At 38.6% G+C, this 20,857-nt stretch overlaps 2 protein-coding genes across 5 annotated transcripts; one reads left to right on the top strand and one right to left on the bottom strand.

The window, feature by feature from the left end:
- The first annotated feature begins 194 nt into the window (after positions 1-194).
- LOC134749942 (peroxisome assembly protein 12) lies at positions 195-8,239 on the top strand. Its single transcript, XM_063684969.1, has 7 exons — positions 195-669; positions 1,235-1,343; positions 3,244-3,446; positions 3,841-4,064; positions 4,933-5,080; positions 6,277-6,362; positions 7,437-8,239. Exons 1-7 carry the CDS (start codon positions 550-552, stop codon positions 7,546-7,548), a joined length of 1,002 nt encoding a protein of 333 aa, XP_063541039.1. The 5' UTR covers positions 195-549; the 3' UTR covers positions 7,549-8,239.
- A 160-nt stretch (positions 8,240-8,399) lies between these two features.
- On the bottom strand, positions 8,400-18,378 carry LOC134749947 (poxin-like). 4 transcript variants are annotated; one of them, XM_063684979.1, is made up of 5 exons: positions 18,254-18,378; positions 12,901-13,050; positions 12,091-12,204; positions 10,389-10,580; positions 8,400-8,868 (listed from the first exon to the last, which is right to left on the bottom strand). In XM_063684979.1, the coding sequence occupies exons 1-5, from the start codon at positions 18,314-18,316 to the stop codon at positions 8,599-8,601; spliced, it is 789 nt and encodes a 262-aa protein (XP_063541049.1). In that variant the 5' UTR covers positions 18,317-18,378; the 3' UTR covers positions 8,400-8,598. The 4 variants fall into 4 exon arrangements, with proteins under 4 accessions (XP_063541049.1, XP_063541050.1, XP_063541052.1 ...); XM_063684980.1 differs by having other exon boundaries at positions 18,263-18,331; XM_063684982.1 differs by lacking the exon at positions 18,254-18,378 and adding an exon at positions 17,033-17,293 and having other exon boundaries at positions 8,403-8,868.
- Between the last annotated feature and the right edge of the window lie 2,479 nt (positions 18,379-20,857).

Genomic DNA, 20,857 nt, shown 5'->3' with positions numbered 1-20,857 from the left:
AGCTGTCAGCTGAGCGCCATGGGGCGTTTTTTGAGTTAGAGTTTAACTCATAGAAGGATCCTATAGAAGTGGCCTACCGCGTGCGCACATCTATAGGATCCTATAATACAAACGCAACCAAACGGACATGAATGGCTAAAAAAGAACTCGCATCCAGGCCATAATTGTTTAAAAAAAAAGGTCTGACATTTCGACTGAGATAATAACATAACCTCAAATCAAATACAAAACAAGAAATTAAATTGTAAATTAATTTTAATGCTATTTTCCCGTTATATTGGTGATTATAAATTAATTATGGTGAAAGGGTAGTCTAGGATTTTTCAGAAATACATATGTTTGTGTCTAGAGAACATTTTCCTGATGTGTTTATTTATGTGATATTTTGTAGGTTTTTTATTACTTCTTACTAAGTAAAATTAGAGACACTGTCTTCCACTACTTTCTGACGAGAGCGTTACATTAACATTACAAAAACATAAACCAGATCACGCGATATTGTTAATATTTATAGTAAATAGTGGATACTAAACTGTAAAACCTGCAACCATGGCGGTGTACGCTGCGCACTTGACGAGAACATTGCAAGGAGCTCCGTCGGTGTTCCAAGTGGTGGCACAGGAGGCGCTTGGGGCTACTGTGAAGCCTGCTTTTGGGAAACTTATAGAGGTAACTTAAATTTCCTTTCAGTATTGTCTTACTAGATTAGAATGATAATAAAAATTTGATACTTACTTTCACAGATTCGGAAAAGGGTTCAGCATGTTATGAACCTAAATCATCATGCAGAAGAGGCGTCAGTCGTTGAGTTGAGGAATCCTGCCCATGCCACTATACAATAGGCGGATACACACAGAATGAGCCGCCTTGCAAGGAAATTGAGCCACAAGTCACCAACCGAGCTGCTTTGCGCGACAATTCCCTCGCAATGCGGCTTGTTCTGTGTGCGGATATAGGGGAGGGCAACCGGGGCAACTGCCCCAGGCCTCCACATAAGAGGGGCCCCCACAATAGAGACTTCGGAGAAATAATTTTTACCTCCTTTGTTACCCCGGGGCCTCCACACCTCTAAATCTGGCCCTGTCTGTGTGGACCTACCTATTCATTAATTGATTAGTTTAAAGTCTAAGCTAATTACACTATAAATCAGTTATATAGATAAGTCTTAGGTATCCAGTATATAGGTTTTCTCGTATTACCGTATTATAAGGTGCAAAATGTCATTTTCTTGCAGTATTTGGCAACAGTATACCCTGACCGGCTGGGCTGGTGCGAGCGTTGGTACGATGAGCTCTTCCTGCTGTTTGAGGGCTTCCTACAATACCACTATCTCAAGCATTATGGTTAGTAACTTAGTACCTATGTCTAACATTGTTCACTCTCAGAAAACACAAAATTAGAATTTAGGGAACAAATCAAATTATTTTATAAAATAATTTTGTTAGTGAATTGAACACATTGCATGCTGGGAACCAGGGCTCGGAACCGGTATTTTTTTAAAACCCCGAAATAGCCCAATATTTTGAATTTTTTTATGCTCATTACGTAGGACTGAATCATGTATTTAGGAAACAATTTTGCATTATTAAAACGTCCCATTAAAAATGAAATTATAAACAAAAGAACGTAATAATACTGGTATTTTTGTATGGAGCAAATACCGGTTTCCGACCCCTGCTGGGAACCGCTCGGCAGGCGCTTTGTTTGTAGTCGCTTTCCTCTGCAAAGGTGAATATGCTAGAATCGGCTATCAGGGTCCGAAAGGATAATTATCAACCATAATTATCGCGATAATAAATTATCGTGATTTTTTATACCTGATAATTATCAATTTGACAATAACCTAAAATTTACGAAATATAATTAAATTATTACATGATGAATATCTTATATTTCAATGGTTAATAAAAAAACTAATCAATATTAGGTCAGTTTTTCATAGCAAAAAACGCCCCAATCATTATTTTTTACTATCAAAGAATTCAAAGAAAATAAATATACGAGTAGCACCATCCATACCTTAATTAATTTTTATCGCGATAATTATCAAAGACATCTGATTATTATCTGGATAATTTTGAACCCTGTGGGTTATACATGTAGCGCTATAAAAACATTGGTAGTAAATGCGTTAAGTAGCCAGTAGTCATACTACTGATATGTAAATTGTAAATTAAAAAAATGTTATATAAATGCTGGATTGGTCACTTCTTTAGCACTTATATGACATCTATTTCAATGAAATTTTTGATTTGGACTCTCTACTTTCATTACTTTGTTTTTGTCTGTTTGCTTTCTCATTTAGAGATAATATACAGGGTATAAAACTCCCGTGAGACTCAAACATATTAAATTATTTTAAAACGGGTCACTCACGTATTATTAAGCAGGGACCGGCCCGCTATCCCTTATCGGGGTTTTATAAGGGTATTGCATAAGGCTTAACTCACCATACCCTTTGCCAGACGAAACCCTTTGTTTTGCTTTTAAAAACCCTTATATAAAGCTACCACATTTGAGTAATCGGTAGCCCAAATACCCTTACAAAACCCTTATCATCTGCTCACCAACACCTTGCATATTGCTTATAAGGGTTACCCTTATAAAGGGCTTCCCTTTTAGCATATAAGCGTGTTAATTTAAGTTATCTACCTTGTTCATAAAGCACACATTACTTCGAATCCGAGCGATCGTCGGCGGCGACGGCGGCGTTCTTTGACTAGGCACGTATTTTCTTTCCTTTTCATACACTACCGTAGATATATACTAATCCTGTCTCTTTCACGCAAAGGGAAACCTTTATAAAAAGCGCTTAAAGATAAGGGTAACCCTTATAAGAACTAGCCATATTTTTGGTTAGCTTTTCGGTAAGGGTTAGTCAAAGGTAAGGGTATGAATGGGCTTGCAGTTCAAAAGGGAAAGTCTTTCAAATGTGTTAGCCGTGTTTAAGTGTCGCCCATTGAAAGGGTTTTATCGCGGAAAGGGTTGTCCGGTCCCTGTATTAAGTCGAATAGCTCGACATGTTTCGATCCAATTTACGAGGATCCTCTTCACGGAGCAACGACACGTCTTCACTGGTCGAGGGCGCGCCGTGTACTGGGGGCCAAAGCCCGACTCGCTGCATGGCGGCCGCTCAATGCATGTGCTATCAAAATTGTTGCAGACTTATCTTGGTCTAACTCCTCCCTCCGGCCTCTTAAAATGTTAATTTACCACAAACTAAACAATGTATTTCAACTTTAGCTGCATCATTTTCTGAAAGCTTCTACGGTCTTGTGAGAGCACCAACATCCCCAAGTGGAGAATTCCACTCCGGGACTCGCTTGCCCCGCGGTGCAGAACTTGGCTCACTGGCATTGTTAGTGTTACTGCCTTACCTGCGAGACAAGTTTGAGAGCGCCGTGACACGCTGGAGAGACGAGCATGAAGATGGTATACTTGGAAAGGTATGTTTTATGTGATTTTTAATAAAAACTATATTTTACTTGTTTTGTAAAGTAATCCAAAAAATGTTTGTAGTTAGTTAAGTGAAAAATTCAGTTAAGTGAGTTTCCTAGCAGGTTTAACAAAAAGCACGCCAATCAATCAATCAATAATTTATTGCAAGAACATAGTTGTATTACATTTAAAAATGTTACATACACCACACAAGTTAAATAAATGCAATATGAGTTTGATCTCTTTGGTTAGCTCTCATGGGGGAACCCCAATAAACAAAACAAGCAAGCCGATTTCTTTGATGAGCTCTCCTGGGGGACCCCAATAAACAAAACAAGCAAGCTGTTTAGTAGTGGGACAATCTTTTAATATAATAAAGAAATCAATATTATCTTCTGGCAGGGCCACACAGCAACAGCAAAGCGCGCAGCCATCCACGTATACTCCACCATCCATCTGGTCACCTCGCTCGCCAAACTGGTCCAACTGGCAGCATATCTCCGAGGCGCATCCAGCCCTACACCAGCATTAGCGGCTCTAAGGCTGACCTTGAGAGAAGCCCCTCCTCAAGAACAAGAAGATACGTGGGGAGATGTGGTCAGAAGTCTGGTGTCAGGACAGTTTGGGTTGGTATCCTGGTCACTCGCCACCCTGATACAACTGGCAGCTTATTTTAGACGAGCGTCCAGCCCTACTCCATCGCTGGTAGCCCTAGGGTTGACGTTAAGAGACACGCCCCTTCAAGCACAAGATGATACTTGAGGGGATTTGGTCAGAAGTCTGGTGTCAGGACAGTTTGGGTCAGTACTATCCTGGTCACTCCTCAATCTGATCCAACTACTCCAACTAGCAGCATATCTGAGAGGAGCGTCAAGCCCAACCTTTTCCCTTGTGACTCTAGCGCTGACCTTGAGAGAAGCCCTTCCGCCCCACAGTCTGAGAAAGATAATACTATTATGAGGGGATAAGTTCGCCTTTGTACACATTTACTGTATCCTCTCTGTGTTATGTACTTGTTTTGTGCAATAAAGTGTTTACTACTACTATTAATAAGATTTGGAGGTGTAAAGGCTCCCCAATTTCCGATCGAGCTGAAGTTTTGCATACATATGTAAATCGGTTTATAATGCAATACTATGGTGCCATCGAGCCGATCTGATGATGGCGACAGGAGGTGGCCATAGGAACTCTGTGATAAAACAACGCAACCTAATTGGTGTTCGGGGTTTTTAGAATTGCCTTAATGAGTTTCAACTATAAAACTCCTGTGAGACTCAAACATATTAAATTGAAAATTTAATTTAAATACGTAAAATATACAAAATGTCAAATAATTGAATTAATAATTTAATATGTTTTAAAATAATTTAATATGCTTTGATTTGTAGTGCCTGTGGAAAGAAAAGTACAGTCTGCGACAAAAGCTTGTACCAAAAATGTAATATTTGCCATAAATTTCCTTTATTAAAATAAATATGGGTGTGTTGTGCACAGAAGTGCCTGCGTAACGTTCCCCATGCTGGGCACGCTGGCGCTCCGCGGCGTGGAGTACGGCGCCTTCGCCGTGCAGTTCCTGCGCTGGTGGGAGACCGCCGCCCCCTCCACCGCCACACGAGCCGCCGTCTGTCCGCCGCCTCCACAGGTAACTGTTTACCATAGAGTAACTTGTACTAGAGCGGTACTGTCATAGTCAATTTTGTAACCCCAGTAAATTCACTGCCATCTGTCGACACACTTTAAAACTAAAAATAAATATTTATAAAAATACGATAGAATGTATTTAAATATGGATAAATGATTTTTTTATTTGCATTAATTATTTTTATGATTTTGACCCATGTTCTTTCACTGATATGCGTTAAAATTGTTAAATAACAAACGAAACCGTCAACGCCATGTATACGCCAGTAGGCCAAAGCTAGTAGCGCCCTCTGAACGAGAATCAAAATTTCTTGATTTTCGAGGCACGTTTATTCCTTAGACTGTATCCATCTATTACGGATTTATATCTATCTTTGTGTTTACTGTCATTCCATCTGTCAGTACTTGTTGTAGCTTCCCAGCCTATCCTTCCACAAGATCTAAATTTAACCGAACATTTTCGTCTCACAAGTGAAAAGTCTACACCTCGACATTGGCAGAATCCACCATGCTAAACTTAGCGAGGAGTAAAGCCATTGAATAGAAAAAAAAAAGAAAAAAAAAGTGTCAGTCCCAATGGCTTGTCATGTCTATAACTACTATACTATGTCTGCTAAGGAGCTTCTAAGGCTCAAAAGATATAAAACCTGCGCAGTGACTAGAATATTGACTGGACACTGTAAGTTGAACAAACACATGTTCCGAATTGGGAAGAAACAGGATGCGACATGCAGGTTCTGCCAGGAGTCAGAGGAGACTGCAATGCACATTCTCTGTTCCTGTGGACCACTAATGTCAAAAAGAAGTGTCCACTTAGGGCGGCACATACTGCAACCCTATGAAGTACAGAACATTACGGCCCAAAGAATCTGGAATTTTCTGGACTCAACGGGCATTAGTAACGAACTTTAAAGGGCCGTCACAATAGATCACTGCTTGGTCGACGTGACACTCACAGGCCCACAACACCCCAACAATAATAATAATAAAATAAATACTATGTCTATGGTCAGTACACTTTCAGTGGTAGAGACCAAGATAACTGCAGCGATTTTGATAGTATAGACTGTGCAAGTGTTATTTTAAACGTCAAACTTTTACGAAATTATTATGTTGCACAGTGTGTTATCAAAATCGCTGCAGAGTCTTCTTGGTCTAACTGTAACGAATGCAATGAATGTATATAATTATTTGCAGCGGGACCCTGCCCTGGAGCGGTGGCGGAACAAGTGCCCCATATGCTTACAGCATTGGAAGACGCCCACGGCGCTCCCCGTCTCCGGGTAAATATATTTTTACAGTACATATGGTGTTACTTTAATATTAACTGGAAGAAATCCCTTAAAGGGATAAGTTCGCCTTTGTACTGCCTATTTCTGTGGCATATTTGTGTTCTATGTTTTGTACAATGAAGAGTTTATACACACATACATACTTTACTACACTGTTGCGTCAGTAGAAAAAGGCGCGAAATTCAAATACCCCTTCGCGCCTACATTTTTTAAATTTGCAGCCTTTTTCTACTGACAAAATTTTCTTGACCATCTATAGGGCTGTCTCATTTCAAACATAGACAGAGAGAATCATACTATCTTTGTCTTACACTATTACTAGCACCCAAAAGAAAAGGATGGGTATATAGTTTTTTTTTATTTACTGCCAATTTGGTTTGACCAACTTTATTTCTTAATAAGTAGATTTAAAAAGAAAGTAAATGTTTTCCCGCCAAACATTGTCTATGAAAATATAGTTTTAAAAAGTATATGTGATAGGCCTCTGTGTTTCATATTTGTCTATTGAAAAACCTATACACGGTCTAACATGAGGATACCGAATAATTTTAACAGCGTATTCCTGATCATATTTAAAGACTAAAATGTCCTATAAACTTTTCTACCTATATAATTTGCCTAGTTTCAGAGTTAATACCAATTAAAAAAAAACAAGTTCTTATTGTTACATAGTGCAAAACGCATTTTTGATGTCGATGTTGCCACTGTGGGACGTAGTCTAAGTAACCTTATTAATAGATGTCAAAAAGTGACAAGTAACACTTTGTAAAAACTACGTTTTACGAAAAAAAATGTAAAAGTCCATTTAAAGTGACGTTTACCAATAATATTTACTTTTTATGTACAAATACATCTAAAAATCGAAAAAAAAAATTTTTTTTTTGCGAATTTCACCTAAACTTAAAACATTTTTTTCCTTCTTTTGGCCTTAGAAAAGCGTGGTTAAAATCTTTCGGTTTCCTCGTGAACACCTTGTATAGTGACCTATGTATATACCTACTATACCTAGAGCTCAAAAAACAGTCCTTTCTCCCGATAGAGACTTCACGTCGGTATCCATTTCAGGTTGATATTCTGCTACAGTTGTATCTCGCGGCACTTGCGCGCGCACCGCGCCTGCCCGTGCACGCGCGCGCCCGCGCGGGAGGCTGATCTAGTTAGGATGTATATCGACTAAAACAGGGGTTTCGATCTTTTTAGGGTTCCGTACCCAAAGGGTAAAAACGGGACCCTATTACTAAGACTCCGCTGTCCGTCCGTCTGTCTGTATGTCACCAGGCTGTATCTCATGAACCGTGATAGCTAGACAGTTGAAATTTTCACAGATGATGTGTTTCTGATGCCGCTATAACAACAAATACTAAAAATAGAATAATATGAATATTTAAGTGGGGCGCATATACAACAAACGTGATATTTTACGTGCGAGTTGGACTCGCGCACGAAGGGTTCCGTACCATTACGCAAAAACGGAAAAAAAAAACATGTTTGTTGTATGGGAGCCCCACTTAAATATTTATTTTATTCTGTTTTTAGTATTTGTTGTTATAGCGGCAACAGAAATACATCATCTGTGAAATTTTCAACTGTCTAGCTACCACGGATCATGAGATACAGCCTGGTGACAGACAGACGGACAGCGGAGTCTTAGTAATAGGGTCCCGTTTTTACCCTTTGGGTACGGAACCCTAAAAAATATACGATCCGATGGTTGGATGCTTGACCAGAAACTGATAGAAGTGATAAATAACCTATCCAAATAAGTGCAGGATAAAAGAGATGATTTTCCTATATTGTTTATTTACTAGTGCAAATCAAGATTTTACATTATTATTGTTAATTGGTATTATTACCAAATAGTTTATAAAGACTGATTATAATATGGGCTTTATTTAGTTGGGATAAGGTTTTTTATTGTAAATAAAGGTGTATTTTTTTAATAAAAAAGTAAAATGGTAATAACTTGTTTTTATTACAATTTTTAAAAACTGGTAATTGTAAAGTATTATTTGTGTATATTTTCAGTTATCTAGTTTATTAGTAAATATTGTAGGTAGGTAGGCCACAAAAAAAACAATATTATTACAATTAATGTCATAAGTTATAATTATCAAACACATATTAAGTTATATAATGATAAGTATCTACTAAAAAAACTACATCAAAGTACAATCAAAACGCAAATGTTTATGGAAACGTCGATAGAAAAGCGATCCATTTACCTCATCTACAAATATTCAACCCCATCAGCGTGCACTCCTTGCAAATAAATATGCGCCATCTGTCGGCCGTTCCCGGCAACTAACGCTATACGGGGGGTCGCGCTCCTGTGCAGCACGGGGGCGGCGGGGGACGGGGGGGCCTTGTGGGCGGGGGGGAGGAAGACCACGTGGCTGCGGAGCGCCTCGCGGGAGGGGAAGCTCTGGTCGCCGTAGATGATGCCCGGGGAGTCCAAGATCTTCCAGGGGAGGGTGGTGTCGAAGTAGCCTCCTTCGCCCTGGCAAAATAAAAATGGAGTTGGCAACTGTCAAAGGTTTGCAGAGATGGCGCCATAGCTTGCCCCTTTTTCTATGAGATTTGGCTTAAAGGGCTGACATCCAGGGCATTAAAAACAATTTGAGACAATTCTAGGGATTGACAAGGCAAGCTATGCTGGCGCAATCTGCTAACTCGACCGGCCAACCCCATTGCGCATTCCGTTAAGGGGCGCACTGACTATCAGTCCGCCGGACGATATCGGCCTGTCAGTTAGAACAAAAATTTGTCAATTTTGTATGAAGCAGAACGTCTGCGAGCGTCACTCCCAATTTTTAAATTAAAGGAAAAATGGAAAAATTTACATCTCCGGCAGGACTTGAACCTGCGATCATTGAAACACCGGTCCAATCGTTTCTACCAACTGAGCGAAGCGAGAGAGCGACTGTGAGAAGTGATTGGAGCGGTGTTCCATTTTTCTTTTAATTTAAAAAAATTTACAGTACCGAACAACTGGCGGTCTCATAGTCAGTGGGACCCTTTAACGACGACTTTAGTCAGGGGCGTGAGCGTGAACATGATAGACAGACAACTACAAAAAAGAGTAGAAATTAAAAAGTGGCAACACTGTAGTGTCGTCCCGTTTTTCTTAGATCGATTTGAAAGGGACGAAACTACAGTGTTGCCACTTTTTAATTTCTACTCTTTTTTGCCAGACTGTAAACTGAAGGAGAGAGATTTGCGACTTTAGCCGACAATAATAAATAAGTAAGCGAGCAAAAGATTCACATTGCACACAGACTTTTTTGGGTGCACATATTTTTTTTAAATAAAAACATGAATTATTCAACCTTCAAGTTTTTAGTGTTATTACTTTTGATCGTACGATGTATTAGACTTTTTTTTAAACAAAAAATCTACGAAAACAGTTGGCCGAGAGAAATATAGAATCGACGAAATCACAAAAATCCGGAGTTGACCAGAACTGTAGCTTTGTGACATTCCTACGTGCACTCAGCAGCAGAATTACCTTGAAAATTACCTTGAACTGTTCTTATTCTCTTAACAAAAATTTTGGGTAGTAACTCTGCCTGTGAAGCCGATGGTCCTGGGTTCGAATCCCGGTAAGGGCATTTATTTGTGTGATGAGCACAGATATTTGTTCTCGAGTCATGGGTGTTGTCTATGTATTTAAGTATTTATATATTATAAATGTATATCGTTGTCTGAGTACCCATAATTTAAAGGGGCCCACTGACTATCAGTCCGCCGGACGATATTGGCCTGTTAGTTGTTCGGAATTGTCAATTTTGTGTTCTAACTGACAGGCCGATATCGTCCGGCGGACTGATAGTCTGTGGGCCCCTTAACACAAGCCTTCTTGAGCTTTAGTCAATCTGTGTAAGAATGTCCTATAATATTTATTTATTTAATAAAGTCCCGTCAAGATCATTTTGAATAACTCGCCCGCTTCAACTTCTGCTGCTGACTGTATTATGTCTAAATTGAAGATGAAGATGATATAATTGGCTTAGAACTAACATCAAAGGAAGACACGGCATAGTGGTTGCCCCTCTTGGCAGTGACCACGGACACCAGCGCGCCGTCGTGGTTGACGATGGGCGCGCCGGCGAGGAAGCGGTTGTCGGACGGGAAGCTCGGGGCGGCGCGCCACTGCGCGAGCTGCCCGTCGCTGGACGTGAGGAGGATGCGCTTGCTGCGGTTTATAAACACCTGTCACAAAAAATATATAATTTAACCAACATGTTACACATATACGACACGAGAGCCAACCATTTTGAAATACAAATTCCAACTTGATTGTTTGTTAGTCAAAAACTATTTTGGAAAAGGCTGTATTATTGCTGAGAGGAAACTTTGTACCCCATGCATATAACCATAGAGTAACTTATACTAGAGCGGTACTGTCATAGTACATTTTGTAACCACAGTAAATTCACTGCCATCTGTCGACACACTTTAAAACTAAAAATGAAGATTTATAAAAATACGATAAAATGTATTTAAATATGGATAAATGATTTTTTTTTATTTGCATTAATTATTTTTATAATTTTGACCCATGTTCTTTCACTGATATGCGTTAAAATTGTTTAATAACAAACGAAACCGTCAACGCCATCTATACGACAGTTGGCCAAAGCTAGTAGCGCCCTCTGAACGAGAATCAAATTTTCTTGATTTTCGAGGTACGTTTTTTCCTTAGACTGTATCCATCTAAATGAAAATGAAAATTTATTAATAACATTAGGTTACAGGTCCATTACGGAGTCTATTACGGAGATATCTTTGATATAACCATTCCGGTCGCAGAAATCATCAAAGTAGTAACGAAATGCCAGATATGTCGTAACAGCTACTATCTACGCTTTGCGACTGTGTTCAGTTTTGGTTACTTAATGTGGTAACAGTGTGTACACATTGTGACCAGAATTATTTCAGTAACTAAAGTGGTCGCCGTGTATACACTTTTCGGTCACAAAGTGTCGAAACATTTTTTTATACACTAGCGTTCAGATTGTGACCAAATTTTATACTTAGTGTGGTAACAGTGTGTCCACAATGCGACCAGAATTATTTCAGTAACTAAAGTGGTCGCCGTGTATACACTTTTCGGTCACAAAGTGTCGAAACATTTTTTTATACACTAGCGTTCAGATTGTGACCAAATTCTATACTTAGTGTGGTAACAGTGTGTCCACAATGCGAACAGAATTATTTCAGTAACTAAAGGGGTCGCCGTGTATACACTTTTCGGGCACAAAGTGTCGAAACATTTTTTTATGCACTTAAGCGTTCAGTTTGTGACCAAATCTATACACAATGATTCGTAACCGTTACCGAACTGTTTCGAAACATTGTAACCGAAAAAAAAAACTGTTAACAATGTATCGACTCTTCCCCATTTCTGGTAGCGGTGTCGTTACGGCGACGACACTGCGACCGGAATTGTGACCGGAAAAAACGGTGTCGACACATTTGCGTCGTAACGGCGACCGAAAATGATTGTATGGGACGTTTAACAAGTAGTTCGAGACTTTTCTAATGAGCCTCAACTCGCCATATTTCACGAGATGTATCAAAATGTAGGTCATGCTAAACAACTATAACCGCGAGAGACCCAGAGTAGGTATTTGTTTACTTTCAGATGTAGGTATATCGTTACCGACGTTACCGTGCATACGATAGAAGTATACTTTACCGACCGACCGACCGAACCGACCTTTTCAGCAGTATTCTCGTCTAGACGAACGTAGGCTAACTCGGCTAACGGAGCCAACACCTCGTCGGTGAACACATCGCAGTAATGGTGGGTAGTCTTCGCCAACTCCAATACCTGTAGGTACATAAGGTAGGGTAGGGTAGGTAGGTAGGTACATAGACACAAAATATATCAAGCATTTATAATCTTCCTCTAGTTTTTTGTTGAAATATTAATAGCGCACCCCACTACCCCTCTACATATATCTTAAAGAGCGTTTCAATTATCTTTCTTCCGTCCGGGGTGCGGAGAAGCATACGAGTATGTCTCCTTGCTCCGCCATGTTCTTTCTCAAACTTTTACATTAACTACATTTCGAGCTGTTCGGCTGTGGAATGCTTTGCCGTTAGATATCAGATGTGCTAAATCCTAAATCCCTTCCCATTTTTAAAAATCTATTGAAATTACATTTATACCTATCGCTGCCTAACTTGCCTTATTTATATGATTATACATGAATGTATGTATGTATATATTTTTAGGGTATTTGTATGTATATATTATTTTAAAGTTTAAAAAATTATTTGTGTCCTCGATTTGTTAATTTATATGTATATCGGCACCACCCGTTCAAAGTTGTACTTTGTCTGGAAGAGCGTCTGTTGTTACCTAGTCTTAAGCTTGTATCTCTTTCTGTATTTTCTTACTATGGTGCACAATAAATTTAGTTTGACTACTCGCTGCTAGAGGGCGCTAGTAGTACCTGTTCTTCAGACGAAATATTTTAAGCGTTCAGTTTTCCTACTTGCCACAGGAGGGCTCTAGTAGTACCTGTTCTTCCGTAGCGCAGTGTATTGGCAGAACGCCACCGAAGCTGGCAAACTTGCGGCCAGCGCGCTCATGCAGCTCTACCGGGATAGACATGGTCTCCACCAGGCCCTTGTAGGCCTCGTTCAGCACTGTGCGCTTCGCCATCTTGATCTGAAAAATATAAAGAATCATTGTAAACAGATCACCCAACTGTAGTCCAAAAGCTTACTGTCCGCGCGCGAATTCCGTATATATGTTATGATATGTATCTTTTTTATGTACTTTTGGTCCAATTAAATTAAAGAGTTCTTTAAAATCGATCGGAGACGTGCGTACAGTTTTTATACTGTCCAGTAATCCTCTGGTTTTTTAAAATTGCTATCAATGACAAACCACCACATACGCATCTGTTTTTAAATAAGTTTGATGTCCAGTAACGTTTTTTCTTCTTCTTAATTTAGATGAAACAATAATTAAGTAGAATCAAAGATACCAACGCGTCCTCGCTGTCGGCCATCTTGAGTGAACTGGCGGCGAAAGCGGAGCACAGAGTTTTGACGAGCATGTTACGCCGATTTTAGAACACAGCGTAACATGCGCGATGCGTAACACGCTCGATGCGAATGTTACATTACACCTCGTAACGTTGGTCAGTACCCACCTTCAGGGCCCATTTCCGACGGAAAGCTACATTTAAAATAAAAATAAAAAAAATAAATAAAATAAAAAGCTTTTATTTCAGGCATTTACCCATATTGCGTACAAAATTAAATACTACTTAAGAACTAATTGACACTGTAAAGGGGTGCCAGTCATGTTAAAAATAAGTCTAAATCTAGGTTCAGTCATTTTCTGTTCTGATCCATGTGAACAGAAATCCAGCGCTTAAACACCGGACTCCTTTTATCGTCAGAAACAGCCACAAGTATTTTGTTGTCGGAACAGCGCAGTCTCCTCCAGAACGAGGCAACGCGGGATCTAATTATCGCGAAAAAGTCGGGGACCCCCGCGTCCACGAACATGCCCGACGCGCTGCAGCACCGCGGCAGCCGCATAAGATGCTTTGTACCATAAATGTCAGCGTCACTGACGCAGACTACAAAAATATATAGTCATGCCGACTAACCAAAAGATGGCGGAGTTTTCCGCATAAGGAGAACCACCTTAAACGTTCACGGATACTGAGTTACATGGTGGCTTTTTTACGATAGCAAACCGTTAGCCAGTTTGCGGGCCGTGCAGCGACATCTAATGTGCAATAGCAGAAACTGTGCAGTATGAAAAACTGGCAGAGCATGTCGGGTCAAGCTTACTTTAGTTCCGTAACCCGCTGGGGGGCGTCCATTAATTCCGTGAGGGGTTTTTGAAGATTATATATTTCTTTGCTTTTGTTGTGTGTACATGTACCTACGTACATGTTTGTGATTGTCACGAATAAATGTCTCGTATCTTTTTTAGGGTTCCGTACCCAAAGGGTAAAAACGGGACCCTATTACTAAGACTCCGCTGTCCGCCTGTCCGTCTATCCCTCTGTCTGTCTGTCACCAGACTGTATCTCATGATCCGTGATAGCTAGACAGTTGAAATTTTCACAGATCAGTATTTCTGTTGCCGCTATAACAACAAATACTAAAAAGTACGGAACCCTCGGTGCGCGAGTCCGACTCGCACTTGGCCGGTTTTTGTTATTTACTACCTCATCCATCATGTAAACAGCCACAGCCCCTGTAACGTGACCAACCAGCGATAGGGACTTACCGATATGATAGAGGTGAAAAATACCTACTGTTTATTTATCTTCTATTGTGCTGCAAAAACACGAGTAAGGTACGTATATAGATTCTACTGATTTGTATATTTCTTATTAAAGATAAAAATAAAAAAAAAAACATTTTATTCGTGACGATCACAAAATATGTATGTAGATACGAATATGTACAGACAACGGGAGCAAGAAAAGAACAGATCATTATGCCGAGTTGGGTCTATTTCGTGATGCCCACGCATCACGAAATAGACCCAACTCGGCATAATGCTAGCTTACATTTTAAAGATAAATAAAGATAATTCGTGACGATCACAAAGGCCCATGATACGGTGATGCCACGACAGAACACATTACACTTATTAAGACATTACAAAAATACACAAGATTTTTTTTCGGGTTCCCCTCATCTGGCAGAATATTATTTGTCAGAAATACTCTCTCTCTGTGTAAGTACTTAGTATACACTATACTTACTATACAGCATTGATATTTAGCTTTGACTTGTATACTACCACAGATTATATAATAGTTCTATATTACTTGGTAAAGACGGGCCTTACGGACAATAAGAATGGTGCCAGTACAACAGCCAATCGTGCAGTCTATATTCTGTTTTTCATTCCGTAGACTAAAACGACATTTCATGTGGTACTAAGAAATGTCATGTCTTACACATGAAACGTCATTTTAGTCTACGGAATAAAAAAACAGACCTTAGTCTAAGAACTAGTTGCGGCAAATTTGGCGCGTGATGCGAACTTATCATGAACCAATCGCGTTGTTAGCATTCCACCCAGGCACACCAAACGAGAATGTTCGGCCAGAATTATATGGGCCTATCTTTAGTTTTGAAATCTTTGATTGATAGCTTATACAATTGCCGTCATAACTCAAATAAAAAATGTTGAATTTCAGTTTCAGATAGAGAATCAAGTTAAAAGAGATTTTCCTTTTTTTATACAAAACTTTTAAGATCTAATTTAAAACACTAACCTGTATACTTTTGAGCTCAATCGCGAACAAGTTTGATAGTTTTTGTTCTGGAGATACGTGTGGTGTCGTCTGAGATTGATAAACAACTGTTATCACTATCAGCGGCTGATAGCGGCTGACCCGACGCAGGTGAAGCCGAATTCATGAGCCCAATAACTTTTAAGTAATCATAATCAAGTAATTACGTTAACGAGTTGTAATATATTAAATAAATAAATATAAATATAGGACATTCTTACACAGATTGACTAAGTCCCACAGTAAGCTCAAGAAGGCTTGTGTTGTGGGTACTTAGACAACGATATATATAATATACAAATACATAGAAAACACCCAAGACTCAGGAACAAATATCTGTGCTCATCACACAAATAAATGCCCTTACCGGGATTCGAACCCAGGACCATCGGCTTCACAGGCAGGGTCACTACCCACTAGGCCAGACCGGTCGTCCTGTATTAGTACCTAGGAGACCGAGCTTTGCTCGGAAAATATATAAAAACTCAAAATTGCGCGTTTTCTTAGAGACAAGACCTAGCTAGATCGATTTTTCTCCGAAAACCCCCATATAACAAATTTCATCGAAATCGTTAGAGCCGTTTCCGAAATCCCCGAAATAAATATATATATACATAGATATATACAAGAGTTGCTCGTTTAAAAGTATAAGATATATAGGGCTGGATGATTCTGATTTAAACTTTCACTATTTATGAGGACAAGACGTACCTAATTAATCGCGTAAAATTAAGTTTTAAATTTACCTCCGACGTTTCGAGAACGGCGTTGTCCCCGTGGTCTCGTGGTCGTGGTCGTGGCCGAAATAACCCAAAAGTTGTAAATGGTAGGTATATACACTTTAAAGATGCCCGCCTACGATAATATGACCCCTAGGGGTCTATATTGGGTCGCATAATAATTGATTATCCTAATGTAATGTTACGCATAAAACTCATTTCGCATAAATTTTATTTCTGCTGAAACTATTCACATTTCTGAAAAATTATAAAAGAAACCTAACCTAACCTACCCTATTCTACACAACCTATGCAAAACATTTTCGAAAATACTTTCTGTTTCAGCTGGAGAAAAATTATGCGAAAAGAGTTTTATGCGTAACATAACATTAGGACAATTAATTATTATGCGACGAGATAGGCACCCCTTCCCTAGCTATTCGTAATCCAAGGAATAGCCAGAGGGCAGATTAAAATGGTTTGACTGTATTATTAAGCATTGTGTTAAATTGCCACGATATTATCAGCAGGCGCATTATATTATTAGTGTACATAACATAAGCAATGACGACAGTACAAATTAAACATTTGTAGGTATATATAGGTATAAAACATTAAAACATATATTTAAGTAACATTAACAAACGTAACTTACCAAATGTTCCGTGGTAAAAATTAACAAGTTCACTCGGTATCAACTATCAAATTAGTTGCCAAGCGGACCCCAGGCTCCCATGAGCCGTGGCAAAATGCCGGGACGACACGAGGAAGATGATAAATAAAATACCACTAGAGGCACCTTTTTTACATGAATTGTCATGTAAAAAAAGGCATCATTGGAGTAATAACACTAATAACGTAAACTGAAGCACTGTATTAAAAATTCTAACACGTTTTGTAACTAGCAAAGAACGTCTCGCCCCAAATTGTACGTACAAATAGAATTCGAAAGTTAACGTCAAGAGTTTATATAAGGCGTTTTCTGAGAAGTTTGTCTATGGTCGCCAAAGATCCCCGGCAAGGGTCCGAATCGTAGTAACGTAGTAAAGGCTTCTACAGACGATGCAACAACTACGTATATACGGTTTTAGACATTTGCTGGCTAAGTAGATGCTTCTACTCGCACTTAAACTATCGTGAGACATATTTCAAAATATTTATCAGTACGGTTTTACATGTTAGTACATGTCGCCAAAAGCGACTAAAAATAATAGTGAGTAAAAACCGTACTGATAAATATTTTGATGCTTCTACTACTCGAATTCATACATTCGTTACTACGAATTTAGGAGATCGATCAAATGCCGACGCAGCTAATATGCGATGGAATGAGATAGCAATATTGCTTGCTTCCTCTAACGCATAACTGCGTCCCTGAGGCTTTTCGAGACATGCCACGCGTGGAAACGTAGCATATATTCCGTCGCCGCGTAGCATACCAAAGCCGTTTCTGTCCAGTCGACGGCGCCGAGTTCGCTAAGGTATACTTAGACATAGCAAACAAAAAAGATTAAAAACTGTAATAGATGTCATATATTAAAGAAAAAGTGACGAAGCCCTCCAGTGGTGAAGGCCGGAAGTTTTTAATTTATATATAGTAGTGTGACTACTTTAAAAAACACAAATAAAAATATTTAATAAAATAATTGTATTTGTTCTCAAACTTGTTAAAAAAGATTAAATTCTAAATAATATATAGTCTTGGAAACCAATAGGTATAGTCACTATATTAGGCCTAAAGCGTGGCTCGAACCTTGGAGTAGGTAACTTCTAACGGTGTTGGTATGTCAATATCTCTTCATCTAATCTTTTTCGTAAACTAGGTATAATAAACAAATTATAGCAAATCCTTTCATTTATTTTAAAGAAAACTTACCTTAGGTACATTGCATAACGCGGGCGCAGCGCAAACCAATAAATAGAAATACGATTTCAGCATCTCACTATTCTGAAGCAAAATGTAAAAATTATAATGTGTTGTACTAAACACTAGTGTTTCCGACATTAACTGGAAATAAAATATTACATGACTGAGTATACGAGTAGTACTGCGTAGTGCGTAGTACTCGTACATTTAGGTGTGATTGCTAATGACTCAGCTAGCACAAGTCTCTCACAACAGTTACATTATGAGATTCGGGCAAACCATGGCGTGGTTATTTAGAAAAAAAACTTTTGTTTTATTAGTTTCCTGCTAACCAAAGGTTGTCTGGAAGAGATCGCTTCTTAGCGATAAGACCGCCTGTTGTTACCTAGCTTTTAATTGTATGTCATTTTCTGTGTTTTTTTTTACTGTATGGTACTGTACTACTACTTTTTCGTTCTTCGAAAATTATGAGTTATTTTGTCAAAATGGTACAAATAATGTTGTATAAAAAAGAACTTTTTTCCTTTTTATCGATTCTGAGTAGGTACATATAAATATAATCCTAAATTTTATATTTAGGTATATTTGAAATTTCTAGTATAGAAAAAACCGGCCAAGTGCGAGTCGGACTCAGAAATACATCATCTGTGAAAATTTCAACTGTCTATTAGATATCACGGTTCATGAGATACAGCCTGGTGACAGACAGACAGACGGACAGCGGAGTCTTAGTAATAGGGTCCTGTTTTTACCCTTTGGGTACGGAACCCTAAAAAAGTAACAAGTTTCCCCACAAATTTTCAAACACGCTTCTAGGTTTACATACAAGGGCTGTTCCGAAAGTTGTAGCTGCTCCGGCTCCGACTCTACTCATGAGATTACAATATTATTTGTAGTATTTTGTGTAATTAGCAGCACCTAAAAAAACAGTTTTTTTTTAAATACTGTTTATAAAATGACAGCACATACCTATGGAGTCTCAATTACTGATTTACATGACTGATGGTTAGGCTTCGACGCCACGAAGTAAAAAAAAAAACTAGTAGTAATTAAGTACTAAAAGATCCCTCACAACTCATGCACAATGGTATAATAGTTATTTGTTATACAAGGGTGCAAAGTTGTATTTTACCCGCGCGTGTTTCAACACACGAGAAGTAAAATACATTTGCACCCGTGTGTAACACAAAACTTTTCACCTCACTGTAGCGAGGAAAGTGCAACATCCACAGGCGTTAGATCATCTTCATCACTGGAATCACTCATTTTTTTACGATATTATAACAAAAAACTCTGGAAATTCTGTATTTTTACGCGAGAAGTTTCTAAGTAAAAAAATTGTTGACAATGTTGACATTTCTGACGTATGAAATGTCATTGATGCGTTTTGAAATTGCATCGACTCAACTTGTGCGTTCAGAATTATATTTAACATCATTATTAAAAATCAAACGTTTGTTATGGAAGTTTAAGGTTTATGACATAAAATCATTAAATAAAGCTAATTTTGGTATATTTTATTAGATTCTCAAACAATTTGTTTAATGATAATTAATATCGAACGAACCATTATTATGAGCGTTTTACGTTTTGTTATCTGTCAAGCTACTTAAACACGCTCCATCCAAGGTCAAATTACTTTCCCCACTAGTGGATAAAATGCGTTTTTCCCCGCTTGTTTTAAAGGATAAAAGACAACTTTCCGAGCTAGTGAGGAGAAAATAATATTGTAATCGCATGAGTAGAGCCGGAGCAGCTAACAACTTGCGGAACAGCCCTCGTATGTATGATATCACTATGATATAGTTGTTACGGGATTAGATATGAAAGTTACGTGTTACCGTTACCGTGTGTTCGTTAAGCAATGGAAATATGACGCCCTTCGGTTTAAATGGATCAATATTATACGCAATATCAGCTCATCAGCTGCCCTACATGTTTTACAGTATGTACAAGGAGGAGGAAATGGGTTGTTGACAACTTGACACTTCTAAAATGATTCTTTTTTACGAAAAATACGTGTATAATAGGTTTTTAAAAGCTAATAAACTTAAAGTATCCCATAAAAACTCCTTTCTCCTCCTATATTTCTTTCTTTTTCTCCTTTCTATACTCTTAAAATATTCGAAAAATAAAAAAAAGCAAAAAAATAAGGATGATATTAAGTATCAAAGAACAAATAAATCGAAACTGCAGATAACCATTGAAAACAGATTTAATGGCCACATGTGATCCGAGATTAAGCGATAAAGAGTCATCGGAAAATGGTCCTTAACACAACGCAGCAAGAGTGCGTCGGTCGCCAGCGGGGATTCCCCGGGCATAGAATAAACTAGACGAGACTATCATTTTCATTTATTATTAGGTATTTTTGCATTACGCTTTTACTGACTCAAATTGTCTATGGTCAAATTGAATTTAGGCCTCATACTCTCGAGCGCTTTTTCAACGCGGGTTAAAAAAGCGCTTGAATCTGCCCGCACGCTAAATTCGATTTAAAGACAAAGGCTTAAAGTCGAAAATCCATTGATAAAAAGCGCTACCGCCATCGTTTGAATAAATACACATGTTTCTATTTGTGTCATTCAAAGGCGTGTCGAAAAAGCGCTTGTG

The sequence above is a fragment of the Cydia strobilella genome, chromosome 19, assembly GCF_947568885.1.
Source record: "Cydia strobilella chromosome 19, ilCydStro3.1, whole genome shotgun sequence".
Lineage (NCBI taxonomy): Eukaryota > Metazoa > Arthropoda > Insecta > Lepidoptera > Tortricidae > Cydia > Cydia strobilella.
Note: the sequence above shows the minus strand (reverse complement) of the source record. Positions and strands in the feature narration are given on the sequence as shown.